The following is a 24,022-nucleotide window of genomic DNA, read 5'->3' as shown; positions in this document are numbered from 1 at the left end:
AGCTGATTCCTTACCTGGCAGTGAGTTGTATGGTCATAGCTGTCCAGCATGTCAAATGTGTCCCCGTCAGCTCTTTTTGGGTCTGGTTCCTGCTGTTTGGCCACATACCAATGTCTGCCCATGCTCATGTCACATGCTGTCTCCTCATGCAGATGGTCAAGCTGCCCAAGGCCAAGCTCCCGAGGAGGTGGAAGGCCCAGTGCCAGCAGCAGCACCACCACCACAAAAGCTGAAAGAGGAGGAGGAAGTGGAGGGTGCTGAAGGCATCAAGGCAGAGGAGTTGCTGGAGGGACAGGATCTCCCAGGAGGAGGAACTGGGGGAGGAGATGCTGGGCAAGGTTGAGAGCCATGCAATACATCCAGGCCACCCTGAGCAGGCTACCCACTCATGGTGCGCACCACTCATGACATCCACTAGAAGCAAGGCCTGCTCAGAGAAGAGGTTGCAGGGCTCAATTGGCGTCTGGATACCCTCATTAGAGAGGTGAGAACCAGGAGGACATTCGAGCAGAAATGTCTCCTGCCTCACCTCCCAGTGTAACAGCCAAGCGGACAGGCAACATACCCTGGAAGACACCCAAATGACCCTTGCCACCTTTCTCCCCTAGCTCCTCAGACCAGTCACACCACCAGGCTCCTCCATCCCTCCCAGCGCTACACCCCCTAGCCAGACTCCATCATCCAGGTCTCCAGCAGCCAGGCTTCCACTCCTAGGCCCTCCCACAGTCAGCCATCCACCAGTCATGGAAGGGGTGGGCAGGGACAGTGATGTGGCCATGGGAGGAGTCTTATTATTCAGGGCCATCTGTGGCGCATGCCTCCCTCTCCAGTGGCCTCAGGGACATTGTGCTGGAAGGGACTCTGCCTCTTTCAGGGACCTTGCTACATATCACTGCAATTGTCTTTCCTTTGGATCCTCCATCTCACAGGGTAGCCTATGGCAGATGCTACCACCAGATAGCAACTTGGGTATTGACTTTGTTCCGTGTAGAAAAGGCCAGACGAATTTCCTATTTAATATAAAAAGTTTATTCACTTTTTAGTTTACAATTTTACTGAATACCATCAATTGGGTATTCAGGAAGCATTTCTGCACTGGAAGCATATCTACACAAACAAGCAATATACAGCAAAGAAATCAGAATGCTTAAGGCAAAGGAGTCAGAATGCTTACTACTTCTTTGTTCCACTCTGTTTTTATACCATTCTTCTTTGGCATCTGACTAATTCTCTCATACAACATTCCTGTGCAAGTCTCTGAATACCACAACGCTGTTAATCATGTGCAGAACATGCTACATCTGTTTTCCCTTATTGCTCCCCCTTCTTTACAGACTTTCTGGAGCCGTGCCTTTGGCTGATGTTTAATGTCCGTCACCTTCTTTTCTCATGCCTCAGGAGATTTAGTGTTGAAACAGCTTGTTGTAATCATGGAGCTTTCCACTCCCCATCTTTCATGCTTTTATTCAACAAATCCTCCCTTGAGTTCTGGTGTTCCAGGACTCATACATCTGTTTCAGCTCCAGTCTGTTTCTCCTTACCTCCCTTCTAAATCTCCTCCCCCATGTTTGTGGCATTCAGTTTCTGCACGCTTTTTCAATATTTTTGGCTGACATATTAAAGTTCTATTCATTCTTGATTTCAGTTACCATTGTCATTTTAAAAGCATCCTGGCACATCTTTGCAAACATGCTAATACACATGTTACACAGCATTAAACAGATTCAATTGTACTAGGGTACAAAATTTATATCTCTTGAGGTATATAATTTATAGGACAGTGAGCTTCATCAAAGGGGAATACACCGTCATTCATTCTTACTTTTCATTAGCTGATGTGGCATTAAGAATTACACAAATTAAAAGCATAACATTCATTAAATCAGTTGTTACATACCATTGAGTTAAAGTCTTATTGCAGCTTGTTTTATTGCCACACTTTTCTTTGGTGGCTGTGACATTTACAATCACTGTACTTCTTCCTATAGACCAATTACCTGTTACAACATTGTGCGTGTAATTGCACTTTATCGGGGGAATGTTTTCAGTTGTCATACTATTTAATCAGACACCAAAATGATGTCGTCCGTAAGCAAGGCTTGCTTATAAATAGTCTCATTTGTCCAATGAAGGTTTCCACCATCCCTTACACAGTTATTATTGGGATAACGGTGCCCACCCATCTTGGCCGCTGTAACAAGTCTATTCTCATATGTGTTCATTGTCCATTAACAAACAACAACATCCCAATACCATCATGTTTAGGGACATGTTTGTTTATTCTTTGTCCATTTCAATATTATTAATTCGTCGAATATCTGATAAATGTATCCAAGAAGTATGACCTTCCAGACGGGCAGCGGTCTGAGTAAGGGCCGTGATAGCAAAAGGCCCTACATACACAGGATCCTTCCACGTTTTATGTGTAAAGTTCTTTCGTAGTACTAGATCACCTACTTTAAAAGCACAAACATCATTATTCCCTACCTGATGTGACACATTTGTACGAATCATATCACTGGTCAAATTTAGCATTGGTTGTAATTTTTGCCAATACTGCATAGTGCTATCCACATTTACAGTTTGCATGGGAAAAAATTGACGCCCCGTCTGTATCTGGAATGGGGACAATTTTGTACGCCCATTAGGTTGGGCCCTTATTGTCATTAATGCTAATGGCAATACATCAAGCCATGTATATAATTTTCCCACCATTTCTTTATTGAGAGATTTTAATAAGACTCTCAATTTTGTTTTTAAAATACCATTGTAGCGCTCTACCAAACCATTGGAGGTGGGGCGATACACTGATACTTTCCTGTGTGTTAAACCCATAATCGTTTCCATTTCTTTCAAAACACTGTTATTGAAATGCGTCCCGTTATCAGAAATTATTCTAGACGGACACCCATGTCTTGGCATAATGTGAGTTACCAGGCATTGTACCACCTCATGTGCTGTCTCCCTTTTACATGGAAATGCTTCTATCCACCTTGAGAAAGCATCCACCCAAACTAACAAATACCTTTTTCCCTGCACTGGAACAATCATATCAGTGAAATCAATATACCATTCTTTTGCTGGGCCTTCTGGTATTGGAAGTGTCCCAGGTGATATTTTAGGACCTCGTTTAGGTATGTTAATATTGCATACCATGCAATTTTGCACAACCTGTTGAATCAAGTTATCAATTTTCAAAGTCCAAAATCTTTGCTCAAATTGTTGTTTCATTGTTTCTCTGTTCCAATGCATGGTTGCATGCCACCCAGTCAATACCTTAATCGCCTGGCTCATTGGCATGCAAGGTAATCCTTCTTCCTCATTAAACCATTCACTTCCCAATTTCATACATCCTTTCTTCAACCATTTTTCACTTTCCTGTTCCTCTGGCTGCCACATTTCAATCTTATCTACATTCGTAAGTGGCCCTTCCTGTGTCTGTCTAGTATTATACAAAATCTTTTCACTTTGCTTAACCACCTCCGTTGCTGCTGCATCAGCCATTGCATTACCTAGTGCCTCAAAGGTTGGCCTTTCAGTGTGGGCCGGGGTCCACACAACTGCAGTTTTTCTACCTTCACGTTCCCTTCTTGCCAAAATTTCAAACAGCAATTTCCAATATGTGTAATGTTGTAGATTTTTACCTGCACTGGTTATCATCCCCCTACGCTGCCATTTTAATATATGATACTGTAGTGAACTTGCAACGTAACCACTATCAGTATATATGGTGACATTTTGAGTCATATCAGTGTGTTGTAAGGCCGTAATAACGGCCAAAAGTTCAGCATGCTGGGCAGTATGGTCAGGAGGGGTTTTATATTGTACCTGTGTTATCTTTGTTAGATTCTCATCCACCTGCACGCAGGCAAAGCCTGCAACAGTCCTTTCACAAGCTCCATCTGTAAACCATATTAACCCATCAGATAAGGGTTCAAAAGTAAGACAGTGAAATGTAGGGATTTCTATAGTATCGATCTCACCCTCTAGATCGACAGGAAAAAGCAGATCTATCTTATTTCTCTGTTCTTTAGTTAATGGTATTATTCTTATATCTTGTCCTAAAAGTACTGCTTGATATTTTCCAAATCTAGTGGCTGTCAATGCCGTCTGGCTAGGGCTCAACAGCGTTTTAATCGTGTGGTTGGTATGTATTACAATAGGAACAAAAGGCATTTGTGCTCTCCATTTGCCTACTGGCCACAATAGCTGTCAATAACTTTGGTATTTCTTTCATTCCCTTTTCCACATGATTAAAAGAGCCTGACAAAAAAGCTACTGGTGTATTTACTTCATTATTTTGATTAATCATGGCTGCCCAACTGTTTCCCATGTCTTTTACCCACAGATGCACAGGTGATTGGATATCTATTACTGCTAAAGGTCCTGGGGATAACAAATCCCTCACAATCTTAGCCAATACTATCTTATCCTGCTCGTCCAACACAATCAGAGTATTCTTTGGTGTGGCTGCGGGCAGTTTCAAATGTTTATAAAGTCTCATTACTTTTTGTGTATAATTTGGTATCCATTGTCTGCAGTAATTTAACATTCCCAAAACAGCACGTAACTGGGTAACTGTTTGCGGTACCGGGGTTTCATTTAAAATAGATATAACTTCCGGTATAATGACCTTATGTTCTGCTGAAACATTTTGTCCTAAAAAGGTGACAGTAGACTGAGCTATAACACATTTCTCCTTATTACATTTATATCCTAACTCTCCTAATAACAAAAATAATTTTCTAGTCCATTCTAGGCATTCTGCTTCAGTCTCAGCAGACAGTAGAATATCATCTACATAGACAAACAATGACACCGTGTGGCCAAATCATACATTTCAGACGTAGCCAGAGTTTTCATATCGGGATATTTGCCTTCCTCTGTGCTACCTTTCCCCTTTTCTTTTTGTCTTACTCGTTTTGCTTCTCTTTTCTGTTCCCTAGTCCCCACATCGCTGTCCTCATTATCCCCTCCCTTTTCACTTTCTGAATCACTGGGGGGATCATCAAGAGCCGAATACCCAGCGCATGGCACAGGGCGCTTTGGCTTTGATTCCTTCATTTTATCAGTCGCCCTTAGGGGGCACAACGTGTCCCTGCTAGATTCATACGACGGGGGATTATTTCTTTTATACATTTCTGCCTCTTGTTGTATCCTATCTACATCAGCATGAAAAAGATCTGCTGCTACAGAAAATAAATTCCAAATTGTAAGATGCTTCTCTAAACTTTTCTGCTTATTTTTATTTTCTTGTATGTATTTCAGGAGAGATAATAATTTTGGACGATCAAACGATCCATACTGAGACCAGCTCAAAAAAGAATCTTTTGCATCATATTTGACCCATTTCTCATGTGTTTCTTCAATCTGTTTTTTTTCTAACGGAAATAATTCTATGACATGCTGCAAAGGGGTGCATTTTTTTGAACTATCTAAATCTAAATACAAAGTATATACAGGGGGCTTTTCTTTCTTATCTGCCCCTTTCCCTTCCATTTTATTCTGACTATTAAAATTTCTCCTATAAATCCACAACCTACAAAAATATACTAATGCACCTAAACAAAGAAAATATACAAAAAAGAAAACTACAAAGCTAAACAAATATACCACTAATAAGTCCACAATGTAAGCTTACTCACGCGTCTTCTCGTTTCTTTTTAGCAAGCCCAGGAGTCGTCGCCCGTATGTCCACTTCAGTAGGTTGATCACTCCCACTTCTGTGGTGCACAGAAATCAGGCTTAAACAACGCTTGCTCTCAAAATCCTGTAAAAAACTTCGTTAACAACAAACACTTAATTTGTCATTCGTCTCGCCTTCTCTTTTCCGTGTGCGGCATAAATCTTCTGTCCTACCGCGGTCGCCACTTTTGTAGAAAAGGCCAGACGAATTTCCTATTTAATATAAAAAGTTTATTCACTTTTTAGTTTACAATTTTACTGAATACCATCAATTGGGTATTCAGGGAGCATTTCTGCACTGGAAGCATATCTACACAAACAAGCAATATACAGCAAAGAAATCATAATGCTTAAGGCAAAGGAGTCAGAATGCTTACTACTTCTTTGTTCCACTCTGTTTTTATACCAGTCTTCTTTGGCATCTGACTAATTCTCTCATACAACATTCCTGTGCAAGTCTCTGAATACCACAACGCTGTTAATCATGTGCAGAACATGCTACATCTGTTTTCCCTTATTGCTCCCCCTTCTTTACAGACTTTCTGGAGCCGTGCCTTTGGCTGATGATTAATGTCCGTCACCTTCTTTTCTCATGCCTCAGGAGATTTAGTGTTGAAACAGCTTGTTGTAATCATGGAGCTTTCCACTCCCCATCTTTCATGCTTTTATTCAACATCCGTCAGACTGCGTCCTCATAGAGGACATTGTTTTTGGTGGGGGAAGGGGTAATTTTAGTTTGGATTTAAAGACAGTTGTCCAACATTTAATTTTGTTGCTGGGGGATGGGTAATTTTTGTTTCATGAAAAGACTTGCTGGGGGCAGGGGAGGGGGAAATAGGTACATATTTTGTTATATTTGGATGTTTTTTGGGGTTCAGTAAATATGTGAGAACCTTTTGCTGTGTTATTGTGTGTGCATCAATTCTTCTCTCACATGCTGCCCTCTCTTGGGTCTGTTCCTGAGGTCCCTCATCTGCACTGTCACTTTCCTCCGTGCCTAAGGGCAAGGTTAATGCAGCATGCTATACAATGTTTACATACTATCACAGGGGTTATCTGTGTATACACTGGCTATCGGCAAGGTGCATGAACTGCAGATTGTGAAGTACAGCAGCAATAATATGGACAGCACTCCTGCCTACTCCAGCAGCCACATGGCACAAACATAGACTACAGGCATACAGTAGCTGCAGGGACAGCCAGACAACCCAATATACACCTACACACAGAGACATACACATACTTTTATACAGGAGGGTAAGGAAGAGTAGCAGTTGGTGGGAGTCATGGACAGGAGGTAATTGTGTCATGTCCCCTACCTCAACACAAGCAGCGTCCTCAGGCTTCGCGGGGTCCCATCAACACACACACTTGACTGGTACTGCCTGAGCCATGTGTGTGTAGTCCTCTCTGGGTTTGTTCAGAGAGCGGTGGTTGCAAGCTCCTTAATTGCTTTGCTTCCATGCTCTCTGTCTGCCTGGCTTCCAAACACCTTGATTGCTTTGCTTCCACCCACCTGGGTCTGCTCTTCCTCTGCCTGGCTTCCCTTGCTTCTCTCCTATTGGTCTTCTGGTTCCTCTTTCCCCTGCTCTTGTCCTATGGCTGTGTCCCTTCTCCCTGCTGATGTCAGATGCCCACACTTTATCAGCTGAGCTCTCCCTGGACTCCATGCTTCGGCTTCTACTTTGGTAGGTGTTTCTAACTTTGTAGTCTGCTTCTTATCTTCTGGTCCCTTGTTGCTGACTTTGCCTGTACCTGGATTACCCTTCTGCCTGCCGCCTGCCTACTGACTTTTGCCTGCATCTGGATTACTCTCTTGCCTGCCGTCTGCCTGCTGACTTTCGCCTGTACCTGGATTACTCTCTTGCCTGCCGCCTGGCTACTGACTGCCGCTTGTACCTGGAGTACTCTCTTGACCTGCTGCCTGCCTGGCCGATACATTCATCATCCCGCTTCCAGCTCTGTCCCGTAAGTCCTGCAGGCTGCCCACACCTAGGGGTTCAACCTCTGGGGAATGGCGGTCAGCGCAGGTGAAACCTGGGGTTGTTCAGCCGCCAAGCAGAACCTGGTCCGAGTACCTGGCTCAACAGTGCTCTGCTTGGTACAAGAAGTCACAAGTCTGACAGATTGGGAGCAGAGAAATGGACACAGGTAGGGAGGGAGAGGCCAGACGAATGTACTGCAAAGTAGCAAGGACAGAATGCAAGTGAACGGTGCATTGAAAGCATACATCCATCTGAATTCCTAATTATATCTACAACATGGCAACACATGTCTGAAACTTCAAAGAACAAACACCATTCATCTTGGCTGCCATCGACTGACAGTGCAAATTTTGACGCAGCATTCAGATGTCATCAGAATGCAGGGTGGTTTCCATTTCCATGCAGAAAAAAAAAAACTTTTCTGCGTGCATCTTCATGTGGCTATCACACCTGGTTTCCTTGGGGTTTGAACTCACCACCCCTGAACAACAGGTCAACTGTTTTTACCACTATGCCACCTCAATTGTTCTGAAGCTGTAGCTCACGGGCATCTATACTGATGCCTTAGGAGGAGAACATATATATCTCTGAGTGAAGAAGCGCAGATATCTCTGGGGGACAGGTGACTACGGTCTGCAGACCCCAACAATGAGGTTCCCAGAAGGAGTGAGAGAGCAACCAACCAACCTGTTCTACACCAGACTATAAGACATCCTTCAATATGGCAAAGGAGAGGTTCCATGATGTCACTTTGGCAAAGAACCTAAGGCACCAACAGCCATGAAACCCATTCCCCATATTCAACCTAAAACACCTCTTCCCCCAGCACATCTGTCCGCAAGGTCTGGTTGTCAGTCCCAAAACAGTAGTAAGGGGGTGGGGGAGTAGGGCAGCTATAGATCAGGTGGGAATTGAACCCTAGTCACCTGACCCTCAGATCTAAGCTATTATTACTAGTCCAGTGGTGTTTGAGCACTGTTTAATATTCCAGTGAGGGACCCATAGCACTCCTTAGGGTAGACATCCCAGGTCTAGGGCCAGGCCCAAAGCCCCCTAGTAGGGGATGTGAGGTTCAGTACAGGTTGTAACAGTTGTTTATACCATGGCCCAATCACCAAAATTCCAAAGAGGACCCTAAACTCTACAGCACATCCGAGATCCTCAATACATTTGAAGCTAATCTAACCAGCATTGAAGGTTTGGGGAAAACCACTCTGAAAAGTCTGTTCTACAGAATTGCACTTATGCACTGAACAATGTATGTGCTAGCAGTTAGACCTGCACAGAGCAGGCCCACATATGTATGGCCAGTTTCTGCACAACTAGACATGATTCTATAACAACGTGCATACATTTTGGACATGCCCCCTCATCATTCACCTTTTGCGATTTTGCGCCATTGTAAACTAGTGCATTACTTTCTAGAATACGCATAGGGAGATATGTGCATAAAGTCCAATTAGTGCTAATAATTGCTTATTAGGGTTCAATTATCAACACTGATTAGCTTGTTAACTAATTAACTTGTGTGCACCAATAGACAATGTGTACAAATTTCAGTGCACATCTTTGTACGCTGTTTATAGAAGTTGGGGGTAAGCTGAAATTTGGGATACTGGTATTGAGCACATAATTTTTTCTCATTCTCAGTAGATTAAGATAGCAAACAGTGAAGATTAGTTGAAATTTTTTATTCATTTGATAGAACTTTTTTATTCCCAACAGATGTTAGTATTTTAACAGGCTGTCATCAGTATCATGGTTTTGGTAACTGTCCATTATAACACAGAAAGCGCTATTCATACCACATGCGCAAGTTAACTGGTAAGCCAAAGCCGCTTCTCTGTAATAGAAACACAAGAGCAACAAAGTACCATGAAAACAGAATGGTACACAACAGCCAAAACTGAATAGTCATAATATGTATGAAATATATGACCCCGTGCATTGAAAATAAAGAAATCCTCCAACAGGTATTTTGGTATTTTTTATAACTGGAAAGGAAGCCCTTCCTATAACAATCCAACATGTGACTTAGGAAAAGATAAGCAGAGAACATCTCTACAGGATGATTATGGCACTAAAAACTGCTGTGCAGTGGAGACAGACAGGTTTCTTTCTACAGCTGCACAGTGGACAAATGCAGTAGCTCATTTGGGGCAAGCCTGCTGTTCGATGAGCTATTGATTCACAAACCTGGTGGGAGATCTCAAGTCTGCCAGTTGGCTTTGATGAGATAGAAGACTTTACTGCCACTATGCTGGATCATTATGCTTAAGGGTGCACAGGCCATGGAGAAATTTGCTGGTCAGAGGAAAGGATTTGGTGAAACCTTGCACCAGCTCTAGCATGAGAGGCCTTAAATGAGCTTAGAAACTCAGAAGAAGACTCCATGAATTGCTCCTCTAGAACCAGATCTCTCATTCCTCTGTGTAGGTGGAAGTTATGCACTGATGGTGGCATTTTGAGCTGAGTGAGAGAAGTTGCCAATCTTCTCACAACTTGAGTGGTCTGGTGTGTTACTATTGCAGACAAAGTCACTCAGATGGTCTCATTGACAACGGAGATACCCAATCTTGTTATTTCAAAAGACCATCAACATGACCAGGTAGAGCATGCAGTTTTCCAGGTTGTGACTAGTGCCGTACAGCCAAAACAAAATGGATGCAGATCCTCTAGGTAGAGGTTTCCCACACAGAGAGGGCACAGTTTGAAAAGTAGACTTTCTGGAGGGAAAGGCACCTGCAGTATCTGAAAGACTGACAAATGCTGAAAAACTTCTATGGTATACGGAAATAAAATAAGAAAATAATCAAATCTGATGGGAGTGCTGCTTCGCACATCCATTCAGCAGAGCGGAAGAAACGAAAATGAGAAGAATACTGTGCATGGGAAGGGGCACATGTGCTCAGGATCTTATACTAAGTTTAGCAATCTGGAAGAGGAATTCCATTACAGCACTGCAGAATGATGTCACTTGTGTTCCTGACTCAGTCCTGCTTGTCGCCATAAAAAATCAAATACACACCCCTCCGAAGGGACACACCACCTTGCAGAGGTGGAGGGGCTTGTGTGTTTCAATGAGTTAGAGGGCTGTGCTGAAGGGTTACCCATATCAGACAGGCCTCTGAGGAGAAACCAGACAAAGAGTGTCCCAAACTGGAAGAGTGGTAAGATGGTGACCTGAAGTTCGTATGCCCAACGGCCCAGCTGCCCTCTGAAGTTTCGTCGTCTTTATGTAAATTTCCTCTCTGCAATTGCAGTTACCTTAACTGAGAGGAAGGGGACAACTGGCGGTCAGCCGCCGATGGCCAGCATTTTATCCCCTGAGCAGCAAGTGCAGGACCGCTGCGTGACGAACTGCCCACAGATGAAAGGGTTGGCGAGTCCTTTGATTAGCGCTGGTGAAGGAGCGTCGGTGCTCTTGGACCTGGAAAAAACAACTCCATCGCTCCCGAATTATTCAACCACCATGTCCAAAGGAGTGGAGGAGTGAGTTAGAGGTATATGCTGAAACGGAGGATGGTTACAGCAGAACCTGAATCGGCGGAACCACTCCTAAACACCTATGAGAAAGCAACTTGGAGTTTTTGGCTCCCGTGGAGGTTACATTGAATACCATCTAGATGGCGCTTCGGGACCTAACAGTGGCAGTAAATAATTTTGTTTCAGATATACTTTATTAGAGAGTTACATGGACAATTCAACTGAACCCTTTGAGAGTAAAAAAAATTGATATAACAAATGATTTTATGTGAGCAAGAAGTGGTTATGATAATAGACCAGAAATTTTGAATAATAAAATGAATATTATTATAGATGATTAATATCGAGATTGTTGTTTTTCCCAGAGTTCCGGGTATGACTCCTAAAGTTTTCCTCAGAAATATTTCCTCAAATTATTACTGTAAAATGAGTGAAGCCTGTGAAAACTGGGATTACTTTAATCAGTGGGATTTGAATTAGAGACTTAAATATATGCATTGTTAAGTAACTTCTGGTTTTTAAAAGAGAGAGAATGTAATCAGATATATTATTTCTAACTAATATTGGACAATAAACATAGTAAACATAGTAGATGACCGCAGAAAAAGACCTGCACGGTCCATCCAGTCTGCCCAAGAAGATAAATTCATATGTGCTACTTTTTTATTTGTACTCTTCAGTGCACAGACCGTATAAGTCTGGCCAGCCCTATCCCCGCCTCCCAACCACCAGCTCTGGCACAGACCCTATAAGTCTGCCCAGCACTATCCCCGCCTCCCAACTACCAGTCCCGCCTCCCACCACCAGCTCTGGCACAGACCGTATAAGTCTGCCCAGCACTATTCCTGCCTCCCACCACCGGCTCTTGCACAGACCGTATAAGTCTGCCCAGCACTATCCCCGCCGCCCAACCACCAGCCCCGGCACAGACCGTATAAGTCTGCCCAGCACTAGTCCCGCCTCCCAACCACCAGCCCCAGCACAGACCGTATAAGTCTGCCCAGCACTAGCCCCGCCTCCCAACCACCAGCTCTGCCACCTATTCTAGGCTAAGCTCTTGAGGATCCCTTCCTTCTGCACAGGATTCCTTTATGTTTATCCCATGCATGTTTGAATTCCGTTACTGTTTTCATCTCCACCACCTCCCGCGGGAGGGCATTCCAAGCATCCACCACCCTCTCCATGAAAAAATACTTTCTGACATTCTTCTTGAGTCTGTTCCCCTTCAATCTCATTTCATGCCCTCTCGTTCTACCGCCTTCCCATCTCCAGAAAAGGTTTGTTTGCGGATTAATACCTTTCAAATATTTGAACGTCTGTATCATATCACCCCTGTTTCTTCTTTCCTCCAGGGTATACATGTTCAGGTCCGCAAGTCTCTCCTCATACGTCTTGTAACGCAAATCCCATACCATCCTCGTAGCTTTTCTTTGCACCGCTTCAATTCTTTTTACATCCTTAGCAAGATACGGCCTCCAAAACTGAACACAATACTCCAGGTGGGGCCTCACCAACGACTTGTACAGGGGCATCAACACCTCTTTTCTTCTGCTGGTCACACCTCTCTCTATACAGCCTAGTAACCTTCTAGCTACAGCCACCGCCTTGTCACACTGTTTCATCGCCTTCATATCCTCGGATACTATCACCCCAAGATCCCTCTCCCCATCCGTACCTAGCAGACTCTCACCGCCTAACACATACGCCTCTCTTGGATTTCTACTCCCTAAGTGCATCACTTTGCATTTCTTCGCATTGAATTTTAATTGCCAAACCTTAGATCATTCTTCTAGCTTTTTCAGATCCTTTTTCATGTTTTCCACTCCCTCCGGGGTGTCCACTGTGTTACAAATCTTAGTATCATCCGCAAATAGGCAAACTTTACCTTCTAACCCTTCGGCAATGTCACTCACAAATATATTGAACAGAATCGGCCCCAGCACCGATCCCTGAGGCACTCCACTACTCACCTTTCCCTCCTCCGAGCAAACTCCATTCACCACCACCCTCTGGCGCCTGTCCGTCAACCAGTTCCTAATCCAGTTTACCACTTTGGGTCCTATCTTCAGCCCATCCAGTTTATTTAAGAGCCTCCTGTGGGGAACCGTGTCAAAAGCCTTGCTGAAATCTAAGTAGATTAAGTCTATAGCACGTCCACGGTTCAATTAAAGAATTCAATGAGATTCATTTGCCACGATTTCCCTTTGGTAAAACCATGTTGTCTCGGATCTTGCAACTCATTTTCTTCCAGGAAATTCACTATCCTTTCCTTCAGCATCGCTTCCATTACTTTTCCAATAATCGAAGTGAGGCTTACCGGCCTGTAGTTTCCAGCTTCTTCCCTATCACCACTTTTGTGAAGAGGGACCACCTCCGCCGTTCTCCAATCCCTCGGAACCTCTCCCATTTCTAAGGATTTATTAAACAATGCAATAAGTATGTTTTTCAATGAAATGATTTGACTATACACTGCATTGGCCTTGAAGAAGCCAACCAGATGATCAATGTGGAATAATGAACTAGACAAGTAATATCTGGGGATAATCAGGTTAATACCACGGGGGGGGGGGGGGGGGTTCTGTTTACTGTTTAATTGATCTAATCTTGTTTCACTCTCCCTATTTAGTGGTCTAAGGAAGAGAATAGAATTACCTGACTGAAATAATTTCTACATATTATTTTCTCTGTATTTCCAGCAAGTTGTTCTATCGCTTTTAAAAATTTAAATGGTTATAAATAAATTAAAAAAAAAATCAAATACACATCAAAATCACTGAGAGGCGGCCCAGCAGGGATAGGGATGTTGCAGCAGGGAGGTGTTGTGGGGAAGCATGTGGAACATGCCTCATGGAATTATTTCTATTTTAAGTTGTATTATATTGTGTTTATGTATTGCTTTCCTTGAACCAAAGTTCAACCCAAGTGTTTACAAAATAATCAACTATACAAAAAAATGTGAGGCTGCATTTTGATAAATATTTTTATCGTGATTAATTACGTGATTAAAGGTATGTTATTTTTTTTCCCCACTGCAGCTCCTTGTGACTCTGGGCAAATCACTTAACCCTCCATTGCTCAGAGTTATAAGGAGCTGCAGTGGGAAATGATATACTTTGAATCATGATTACAAAATGTAATCGAAATGCATCCCTAAAAAAAATTAAAGAATAAAAAGTAATGAAAAGATAAGAAATACAAATTACAAATTGAAAAATTACATCTAAAATAGCACACAGAATAGCTGTAAACAACCTTGCAGTTTTCACAGTCTACTTCAGAAATGCAAGCCTAAAAAAATGCAATTACATCAATAATGCAGTTAGAAGTGGCACTGGTTGCATCAGTGCTCTTCTGCAACATTTACAGACCTGTAAGGCCTTTAAGGGGGCAATTATACAGCTGAGTATGTGTGGTAGGATCCTATTCTATAACGACATCTGAGTTATAGAATACTAGCATATGCCAGTATTTGCATGCCCAGCATTGGTGCACCTAACATTTACACATCCGCAGTTAACTCCATCCATAGACTTGATGTAACTGGTGTGTAAATGCAGCAGGGGTGTGCATAGCTTACAGTGTTCTCTAAATTTTGTATGTAACTCGGAACCCTGTTCACATATATGCTCTCCTTGCATTTATGTGCTACATAAGTTAGGTATGCCATTACAGATTAACTCATAGGCGCACTGCTGGCACTTTTGTGGGTAAGTGTACACTTATGTTTGTCGATTCTAGTATTCTAGATATTTACACATGTAAGGGGTGAGTAAATATGGGTGCCTAGATTACAGAATTGCCCTTCATGTGACTAAACTTCCACAATTTTCCATTTAAAATCAGGGCGGGCTAAGGGTTATGTATATGTCTGTGTGTTTTGATTTCAAGTGTGTATGTCTTTGTGTATGTCTGTGACTAGGAGACTAGAAAAGAAGGAAGAGGCAGCTTGAAGGTAGCAATTTTCTACCCCCATTTCTCTGGAACCCCTAGTCATCTTGGCTTATTTTGAAATTCTGTCTCCATCAGTTTTTCCCCCATGTCAGATTTGTTCTTGGTCTTGTAAATTTTCAGAGAGCTATTTTGCCTCCAGAAAGAGCAGCAGACATTCTTGGTCCTTTATGTATAATTTTCTTTCCAATGTTTCTTTATTTTTATTCTTTCCAGCAATCCAACCTTAACTCACCTGTGAATCCTCTAGATCTGTTTTCAGACAAAGATAAACAGCATAACGAACATCAAGTTCAGAAAAAGAAAAATCAATACTAATGAAAAAGGTGTGAGCAAAATCCAAATAAATAAATAAATTCCAAAAGTCAGTCACTTGACTTTTAGGACCTGCAAGCTAGCAAGGGTTACTAGGCCCACTGGGTTCAGTTTGTGGAGAGAGAATTAAATAAAAACCCGTAAGGCCAAAGATGTTCAGCTCAGAGGCCTTACCTCTCTCCCTCCTTGCTCACTTTATAGTCTTTGGCTCTCAACTCTACATAGAATCTGGTTCCCACCACCAGCCTTAATCTCACCAGCTTCCCCCTCTTTCTTTGGGGTCTAGAAGAAAGAATGCCCTAGCTTCTCTCATCTTGTTGCTCATTTCACTTTTCTTTAGTATGTAAACCTATTTCTTCTTTCTTTTTTATACTGCCTGCATGTCTGAAGGCTATTGAAGCAGCTCAATTCTACCCTCATCCAGCACTTAGACCGTGCCCCAGAGCCCCATTGGTCAGTTCTTCTCTGAAGTCTTCCCTAACGTCACAAGTTCACCAAAGTTGTAGTCTTAATTCCTTTCTTATTTGTTTTGGGGGTTTCTGCAACCAGCTACTGATCCTCCTTGTTAGCTGCAGTTTCCCTTGGGGAATTAGCATTCTGGGTGTATCCTGTGGAAGTTCCTCTTTTAACTTTATTCTACAGGATTTGCACTGGGGGCTTCAGTTTATTTTCAGCCAGAGTTTATTGTGAAAAGGAGCTCATGATGTTTAAAAGATGCGAGAACTGTGTTTGTGTGATTTGGGTTTTGTGAAGGAGCTTAAAGTTCATTACTTCCCAAATCACAAGGTTTTATGAATTCATCTCCAAGTCATAGTAATGTGACAGCGTAAGAAAACTAACTTTTGAGAATGCATGGTTAAATTTTTCCGTAGTTATGTTGTACTAGTGACAAGTTCGGGGACCAGCTTTTTAAAAAAAGAAAAAAAAAGGACAATTTAAGGAAAAGAAATTTTATAATGATGATTTTCTTTGCAGGTTTTTGGTCTTCGTTGATTTGGGGCGAAGCCTACAGTCGATCCTGGATGAAGGTGTGGGCAGACTATCTGAGAAAACAGTGTTTCAAATCTCATGCAGAATGGTAAGTGATTGGCAGATTAATTGTTATTGCTTGATAGAGACCTTGAGCAGATCTTGCAGAAGGGTGAAGTTTACAGATCATATAACAAATGACAGGCCAGCAGCTAATCGTATCACTAGAAGTACCCAACAGAATCTGAGGCGTGTATCCATTCATTTTTGCTGACTCCCAGGGATGTGATGGCTTTCCCCGCATATACCTAGCTAATAAATAGACTGTCTTAATGGGGAAAGAGAAATGGGACTTGATATACCTCCGTTCTGTGGTTTTTGCAACTATTTTAAAAACGGTTTACATAGCATATACATGTACTTATTTGTACCCAAAGCAGTGGCGGGTTAAGTGACTTGCCCAGAGTCACAAGGAGCTGCAGTGGGAATTGAACCCAGTTTCCCAGGATCAAAGTCTGCTGCACTAACCACTAGACTAGCTTTCAAGAGTTAGATAAGAGCATAAGAACAGCCATACTGGGTCAGACCAATGGTCCATCCAGCCCAGTATCCTGTTTCCAGCAGTGGCCAATCCAGGTCACAAGTACCTTGCAGAAACACAGTTAGTAGCACCATTTCCTGCTACCAATCCCAGGGCAAGCAGTGGCTTCCCCCATGTCCATCTCAATAGGCTATGGACTGTTCCTCCAGGAACTTGTCCAAACCTTTTTTTAAACTCAGATACACTAACCACCGTTACTACATCCTCTGACAACGGGTTCCAGAGCTTAACTATTTTTTGAGTGAAAAAATATTTCCTCCTATTTGTTTTAAAGTATTTCCATGCAATTTCATTTAGTGTCCCCTTGTCTTTGTACTTTTTGAATGACAGAAAAAATGATTCACCTCCACCCGTTCCACTCCACTCAGAATTTTGTAGACCTCAATCATATCCCCCATCAGCTGTCTCTTTTCCAAGCTGAAGACTCCTAACCTCTTTAGCCTTTCCTCATACAGGAGCAGTTCCATCCCCTCTATCATTTTGGTTGCTCTTCTTTGAACCTTTTCTAATTCAGTTATATCTTTTTTGAGATACGGCACAAGAATTGAACACAATACTCAAGGTGAGGTTGCACCATTGAGCGATAAAGAGGCATTATAATACTTTTTGTTTTATTTTTCATTTCTCTCCTAATAATTCCTAGCATTTCCTGTTTGTTTTTTGGCCGCCGCCACACACTAGGCAGAAGATTTCAGCGTATTGTCTACAATGACACCTAGGTCTTTTTCTTGAGTGCTGACTCCTAAAGTGGACCCTAGCATTAGATAACTATGATTCCATATCATCATGCTGATCAATCCATAGACTGGTGGGTTGTGTCCATCTACCAGCAGGTGGAGATAGAGAGCAAACTTTTGCCTCCCTATATGTGGTCATTTGCTGCCGGAAACTCCTCAGTATGTTCTCTATCTCAGCAGGTGGTGGTCACACACAGCAGCAGCTCTGGCTAGGCCTCCAAGCCTAATTTTTAGGTTTTGTTGAGTGCCTGGGGTTGAGGGCTCTTTCTGAGCAAGTGCAAACCTGGTGGCGCCAGGTCCATCCTTTTCTCCCCCCTCCCGCTGGCTCCGTTAAAAAAAACCAAAACAAAACATTTTTTTGGACGTCCTTAAAGGCGTTTATTTCGACGTTTATTTAAACGTTTATTGCAGCTACTCACTGGGACACCAGGTCGTTACAGCTCGGAGCGTGAAGCAGGTAATTTTTACCTTGTTATAGCGGGCAGGGGGTTCCCCGATTGATCTCCACGTGGCCTATGGCGTCGGAGGGCGAGGGCGCGAAGAATCACTCCCCGGATCGCATGTGCGCTAGTAGCGGGGATGCGGGGGTATTAAGGTCTGATTCGCCCTTGTTGGGTGTCAGTTCGGAGGCCGGTCAGTGTCCCGGGTCTTCCTCCGGTGCGGCGGTTTTTCCCGCCATAAACGCCCATCCCCCGCTACTCGCCTCCGCCATCTTGGCCGGCCACTCTGCTCGGACGGCTTCTTCTTGGGCCGCCCTTGAGCTGGGAGACGTTCATGCCATGGCCGCCCTTGATTTGGGCGACGGCAAAAAAGCGGCTAAAGTTAAGCGCCGTTCTTCCCGCGCGGCTCCTTCGCGGAGTGTCGCGCCGGACGCCATCTTGGATGTGCAGCATGTTGCTCCCCCGCTCTTGCGAGCGCCGGTTGAGGGTGCGTCTGGGGCTGTGGCCCAGACTGCTGAAGTGCAGGGGGGTTTCTCCCCCGAGTTTATTTTGCTGCTGCATCAGGCCTTCCTTATGCAGAACGCTGCCCCTTCTCATTTATCCGATAAAGGGGTTGAGGCCCCCGGAAGTAAACGCCCTCGGGTGGATGCCCAGGCCTTAGAGGACGCTGTTTCCTCTGATGTAGATGAGGGCAGCGTATCTGAGTTCTCCCAACGGTCCTTTGGGGATTCCTTGGAGGAGACGGATTCCCGCTCGGATGGAGCGGATGACCCCTCTGCAGCACGGATCTTTCGCTCAGAGGATTTGCCCAACCTGTTATTGCAGGCCATGAGCATTTTAAAGATTTCCTCTCCAGAGGACGTCTCTCCCTCAGCCCCTGTTGGCTCCTCCATTATGCTGGGGACGAAGCGCCCGCCTAGAACCTTCCACGTGCATGATGCCATGCACACCTTAATTTCGGCTCAATGGGATGTCCCGGAAGCGAGCCTCAAAGTGGCTAGGGCTATGTCCCGCCTCTATCCTTTGCCTGAAGGTGAACGTGAGGCCTTTCTTTGGCCTACCGTGGATTCTTTAATCACTGCGGTGACTAAGAAAACGGCGTTGCCGGTGGAAGGTGGCACGGCCCTAAAGGACGCCCAAGACAGAAGATTGGAGGCGGCCTTAAGGTCGTCCTTCGAGGCGGCTGCCTTAAGTTTGCAGGCCTCAGTTTGTGGTTCCTACGTGGCCAGGGCGTGCCTGACGATTGTGCAGCGGGCTTCCCCCTCGGATCCTTCCTTGAGGGCTGACTGGCCGGCCCTGAAATCGGGCTTGGCTTATTTGGCAGACTTACTGTATGATGTCTTGAGAGCCTCGGCTAAAGGCATGGCTCAGACAGTCTCTGCGCGGCGCTGGCTTTGGCTGAAACATTGGTCTGCGGACCACGCCTCTAAGTCCCGCCTGGCTAAGTTGCCTTTTAAAGGCAAGCTGCTCTTTGGGGTCGAGCTGGACAAAATCGTGACCGATCTCGGCACGTCTAAGGGCAAGAGGTTACCAGAGGTCAGGGCTCGGGCCACTGCTCGCCCAGGTATCTCCAGAGGACGGTTTCAAGAAGCCCGTCGGTACCGCCCGGGCAAGTCGGGCTCCTCTACCCCCTCTTCCTTCAAAAGGAACTTCTCCCCCAAGCAGCATTCCTTTCGCAGAGACCGCCGTCCCGGAGGTACGCCCTCCGGTCCTCCCCCAGGGTCTCGTACCCAATGACGGGGTCTTGGTCCATGGCCCAGTGCAGATTGGAGGACGCCTGTCCTCGTTTCTGGGCGAGTGGACCAGAGTAACTTCAGACGCTTGGGTGCTAGAAGTCATCAGAGACGGCTACAAGCTAGAGTTCTGCCGACCCTTAAAAGACGGGTTTGTACTCTCTCCCTGCAAGTCTCCGGTCAAAGCTGTGGCAGTGCAGCAGACCTTGGACAATCTGATCCGCCTGGGTGCGGTCGTTCCAGTGCCAGAAAATCAGCTTGGCAAGGGACGTTACTCCATTTACTTTGTGGTACCAAAGAAAGGAGGTTCGGTACGGCCTATCCTCGACCTCAAAGGGGTCAATCGGGCCTTGAAAGTTCGGCACTTTCGCATGGAGACTCTCCGCTCTGTTATAGCGGCAGTGAAGGCAGGAGAGTTCTTGGCATCCTTGGACATCAAGGAAGCGTACTTGCATATTCCAATCTGGCCTCCTCATCAACGCTTTCTGCGTTTTGCAGTATTGGGCCGACACTTCCAGTTCAGAGCCCTCCCGTTCGGGTTGGCTACTGCTCCGCGGACCTTCTCCAAAGTTATGGTGGTCATCGCAGCCTTCCTGAGGAAGGAAGGAGTACAAGTCCATCCTTATCTGGACGACTGGTTGATCCGAGCCCCCTCTTATGCAGAGTGTGGCAAAGCTGTGAACCAGGTGGTTGCTCTTTTGAGCTCCCTGGGGTGGATCATCAACTGGGAGAAAAGCCAGCTGCGCCCAACTCAGTCCCTGGAGTATCTGGGAGTTCGATTCGACACCCAAGTGGGCAGAGTGTTCCTGCCAGACAATTGGATGGTCAAGCTTCAGGCTCAGGTGGACCAGTTCCTAGTAGCCTTTCCTCTTCGGGCTTGGGACTATGTGCAGCTGTTGGGCTCTATGACGGCCACGATGGAAGTAGTGCCCTGGGCCAGGGCTCATATGAGACCACTACAACACTCTCTGCTGCAGCGCTGGACTCCGATGTCGGAGGATTATGCTGTGCGCCTTCCCTTGGACCCAGCAGTGCGCAAGGCGCTGAGCTGGTGGATGCAGACAGACAAGTTGTCTGCAGGAATGCCTCTGGTGACCCCGGAGTGGATTGTTGTCACGACGGACGCCTCTTTGTCGGGCTGGGGAGCCCACTGCTTGGGAAGGACAGCGCAGGGGCTCTGGTCTCCTGCAGAGGCAAAGTGGTCTATCAACCTCCTGGAACTCAGAGCCATTCGGTTGGCGCTTTTGGAGTTCATCCCGGTACTGGCGTTGAAGCCCGTACGGGTCCTGTCGGACAATGCCACGGCTGTGGCCTATGTCAACCGCCAGGGAGGTACCAAGAGCGCCCTCTAGCCAAGGAGGCCATGAATCTATGCCAGTGAGTGGAAGCGAACCTGGAACAGCTGTCAGCGGCCCACATTGCCGGAGTCTTGAATGTCAAGGCGGACTTTCTCAGTCGCCATACCTTGGAGCCCGGAGAGTGGCAGCTATCTGCTCAGGCGTTCTTGGACATCACGAAGCGCTGGGGCCAGCCGAGCCTAGATCTGATGGCGTCATCGGCCAATTGCCAAGTGCCGCGCTTTTTCAGCAGAGGACGGGACCCTCGATCCCTGGGAGTAGATGCTCTTCTCCAACAGTGGCCGACACAAGAGCTTCTCTATGTGTTCCCGCCCTGGCCCATGTTGGGCAGGGTGCTAGACCGGGTGGCAAAGCATCCGGGCCGGATAATCCTGGTGGGTCCGGACTGGCCCAGACGTCCCCGGTATGCGGACTTGATCAGGCTCTCAGTCGACGATCCTCTGCGGCTGCCAGTGGAGCAGGGCCTGTTACATCAGGGTCCCGTGGTGATGGAGGATCCCTCCCCCTTTGGTCTTACGGCCTGGCTATTGAGCGGCAGCGTCTGAGAAAGAAGGGCTTCTCAGACAAGGTCATTGCCACTATGCTGAGAGCGAGGAAGCGCTCTACTTCTACTGCTTACGCCAGGGTTTGGCGTATCTTTGCAGCGTGGTGTGAAGCAGGCTCACTTTCTCCCTTCACTGCTCCAATTTCTTCAGTGTTGGCGTTCCTGCAAGAAGGTCTGGAGAAAGGCCTGTCGCTCAGTTCCCTTAAAGTCCAGGTAGCGGCTCTGGCTTGCTTCAGGGGCCGCCTGAAGGGTGCTTCCCTGGCTTCGCAGCCAGATGTGGTGCGCTTTCTCAAGGGAGTTAATCACCTGCGCCCTCCTCTGCACTCAGTGGTGCCTGCGTGGAATCTCAACCTGGTGCTAAGAGCCTTGCAGAAGCCGCCTTTTGAACCCCTGTCGAGGGCATCTCTGAAAGACCTGACGTTGAAAGCAGTCTTTTTGGTGGCTATCACTTCGGCCAGAAGAGTTTCCGAGCTCCAGGCGCTCTCATGTAGAGAGCCTTTTCTGCAGTTCACTGAGGCAGGAGTGACTATTCGCACAGTGCCTTCATTCCTGCCCAAGATTGTTTCTCGCTTCCATGTGAATCAGCAGCTCTGTCTCCCTTCCTTTCGTAGGGAGGACTACCCAGAGGAATACTCTGCTCTCAAATATCTGGATGTGAGACGTGTCATCATCAGATACTTGGAAGTGACCAATGATTTCCGGAAATCGGATCATCTGTTTGTCCTGTTTGCAGGTCCTCGTAAGGGTCTGCAGGCTGCTAAGCCTACAGTGGCAAGATGGGTCAAGGAAGCCATTGCAGCGGCTTATGTGGCCGCGGGGAAGGTGCCGCCTATCCAGCTGAAGGCTCACTCCACTAGAGCTCAGGCGGCCTCGATGGCAGAGGCCGGGTCAGTCTCCTTGGAAGAGATTTGCAAGGCGGCAACTTGGGCATCGGCCCATACCTTCTCCAAGCATTACCGCTTGACTGTGGCTGCTCGGGCGGAGGCCCGGTTTGGAGCTTCAGTGTTGCGGTCATGGATTTCAATGTCCTGCCCTGGGTGAGTACTGCTTCGGTACATCCCACCAGTCTATGGATTGATCAGCCTGATGATATGGAAGGTAAAATTATGTATCATACCTGATAATTTTCTTTCCATTAATCATAGCTGATCAATCCATAGCCCCTCCCAGATATCTGTACTGTTTACGTTCTGGTTGCCTTTCAGGTTCAAGTTTAGTCTTCAGTTCCTGTTCAGGAGGACTTCGTGTTCAAGTTTTTTCAATTGGATTCTTCAAGAGTTGAGACGAGTTTGTGTTACAGTGAGCTGCTGCATTCCTCTCCCCTCCGTTTTACGGGGCTGGATTGAGACATAAATTCTGCCGGCGCTCCCTCCCGCTTCGCGCGGCTGTAGGGCAGCTTTGTACCCCTCCCGCTGCGGCGGTGTTAGGGTCAGTCAGCTCCTCCCGCGGTTGCGGTTGCAGGATAAGCCAGATCCCCCCGCATCAGCGGGGTGGTGTCCCTCCCCCGCTCCGTGGGGATGAGCTGGACGGATTCCCCTCCCCCGCTTGTGTGGGGATGAGCTGGGTTAATTCCCCTCCCCCGTTTCGGCGGTGGTGAGCTGGGCATAGTGTCCCTTTGTGGGTGTAATTCTCTAAGTGCTGAGTCCTGCGGATGGAGCTTTGATATCGACATACTGAGGAGTTTCCGGCAGCACATGACCACATATAGGGAGGCAAAAGTTTGCTCTCTATCTCCACCTGCTGGTAGATGGACACAACCCACCAGTCTATGGATTGATCAGCTATGATTAATGGAAAGAAAATTATCAGGTATGATACATAATTTTACCTTCAGAGTGTTCTTCCCAATGTGCATGACTTTGCATTTGTCTGCATTAAATTTCATCTGCCATTTTGATGCCCCCGTCTTCCAGTTTCCTAAGGTCTTCCTGCAATTCTTCGTAATCCGCATCCATTTTCACAACTTTGAATAGTTTCTTGTTATCCACAAATTTAATTACATCACTCATCATTCCAATTTCCAGATCATTTATAAATATGTTAAATAGCACCTGTCCCAGTACAGATCCCTGCGACACTCTACTATTCATCCTCCTCCATTGAGAAAAATGGCCATTTAATCCTACCCTCTGTTTTCAGTCCAATAACCAATTCCTAATCCACAACAGAACATTGCCTCCTATGCCATGACTCTTTAATTTTCTCAGGAGTCTCTCATGAG

At 45.7% G+C, this 24,022-nt stretch overlaps 1 protein-coding gene across 1 annotated transcript in view; it reads left to right on the top strand.

Moving 5' to 3' along the window:
- Positions 1-24,022, top strand: part of VRK3 (VRK serine/threonine kinase 3) — a 321,038-nt gene that overhangs the window by 186,881 nt on the left and 110,135 nt on the right. The window contains 1 exon segment of the mRNA XM_030203653.1: positions 16,395-16,497. Within this exon segment, the coding sequence (XP_030059513.1) occupies positions 16,395-16,497 (103 nt within the window).

The sequence above is a fragment of the Microcaecilia unicolor genome, chromosome 5 (assembly GCF_901765095.1).
Source record: "Microcaecilia unicolor chromosome 5, aMicUni1.1, whole genome shotgun sequence".
NCBI lineage: Eukaryota > Metazoa > Chordata > Amphibia > Gymnophiona > Siphonopidae > Microcaecilia > Microcaecilia unicolor.
This window is presented reverse-complemented; position numbering and strand designations above follow the sequence as displayed.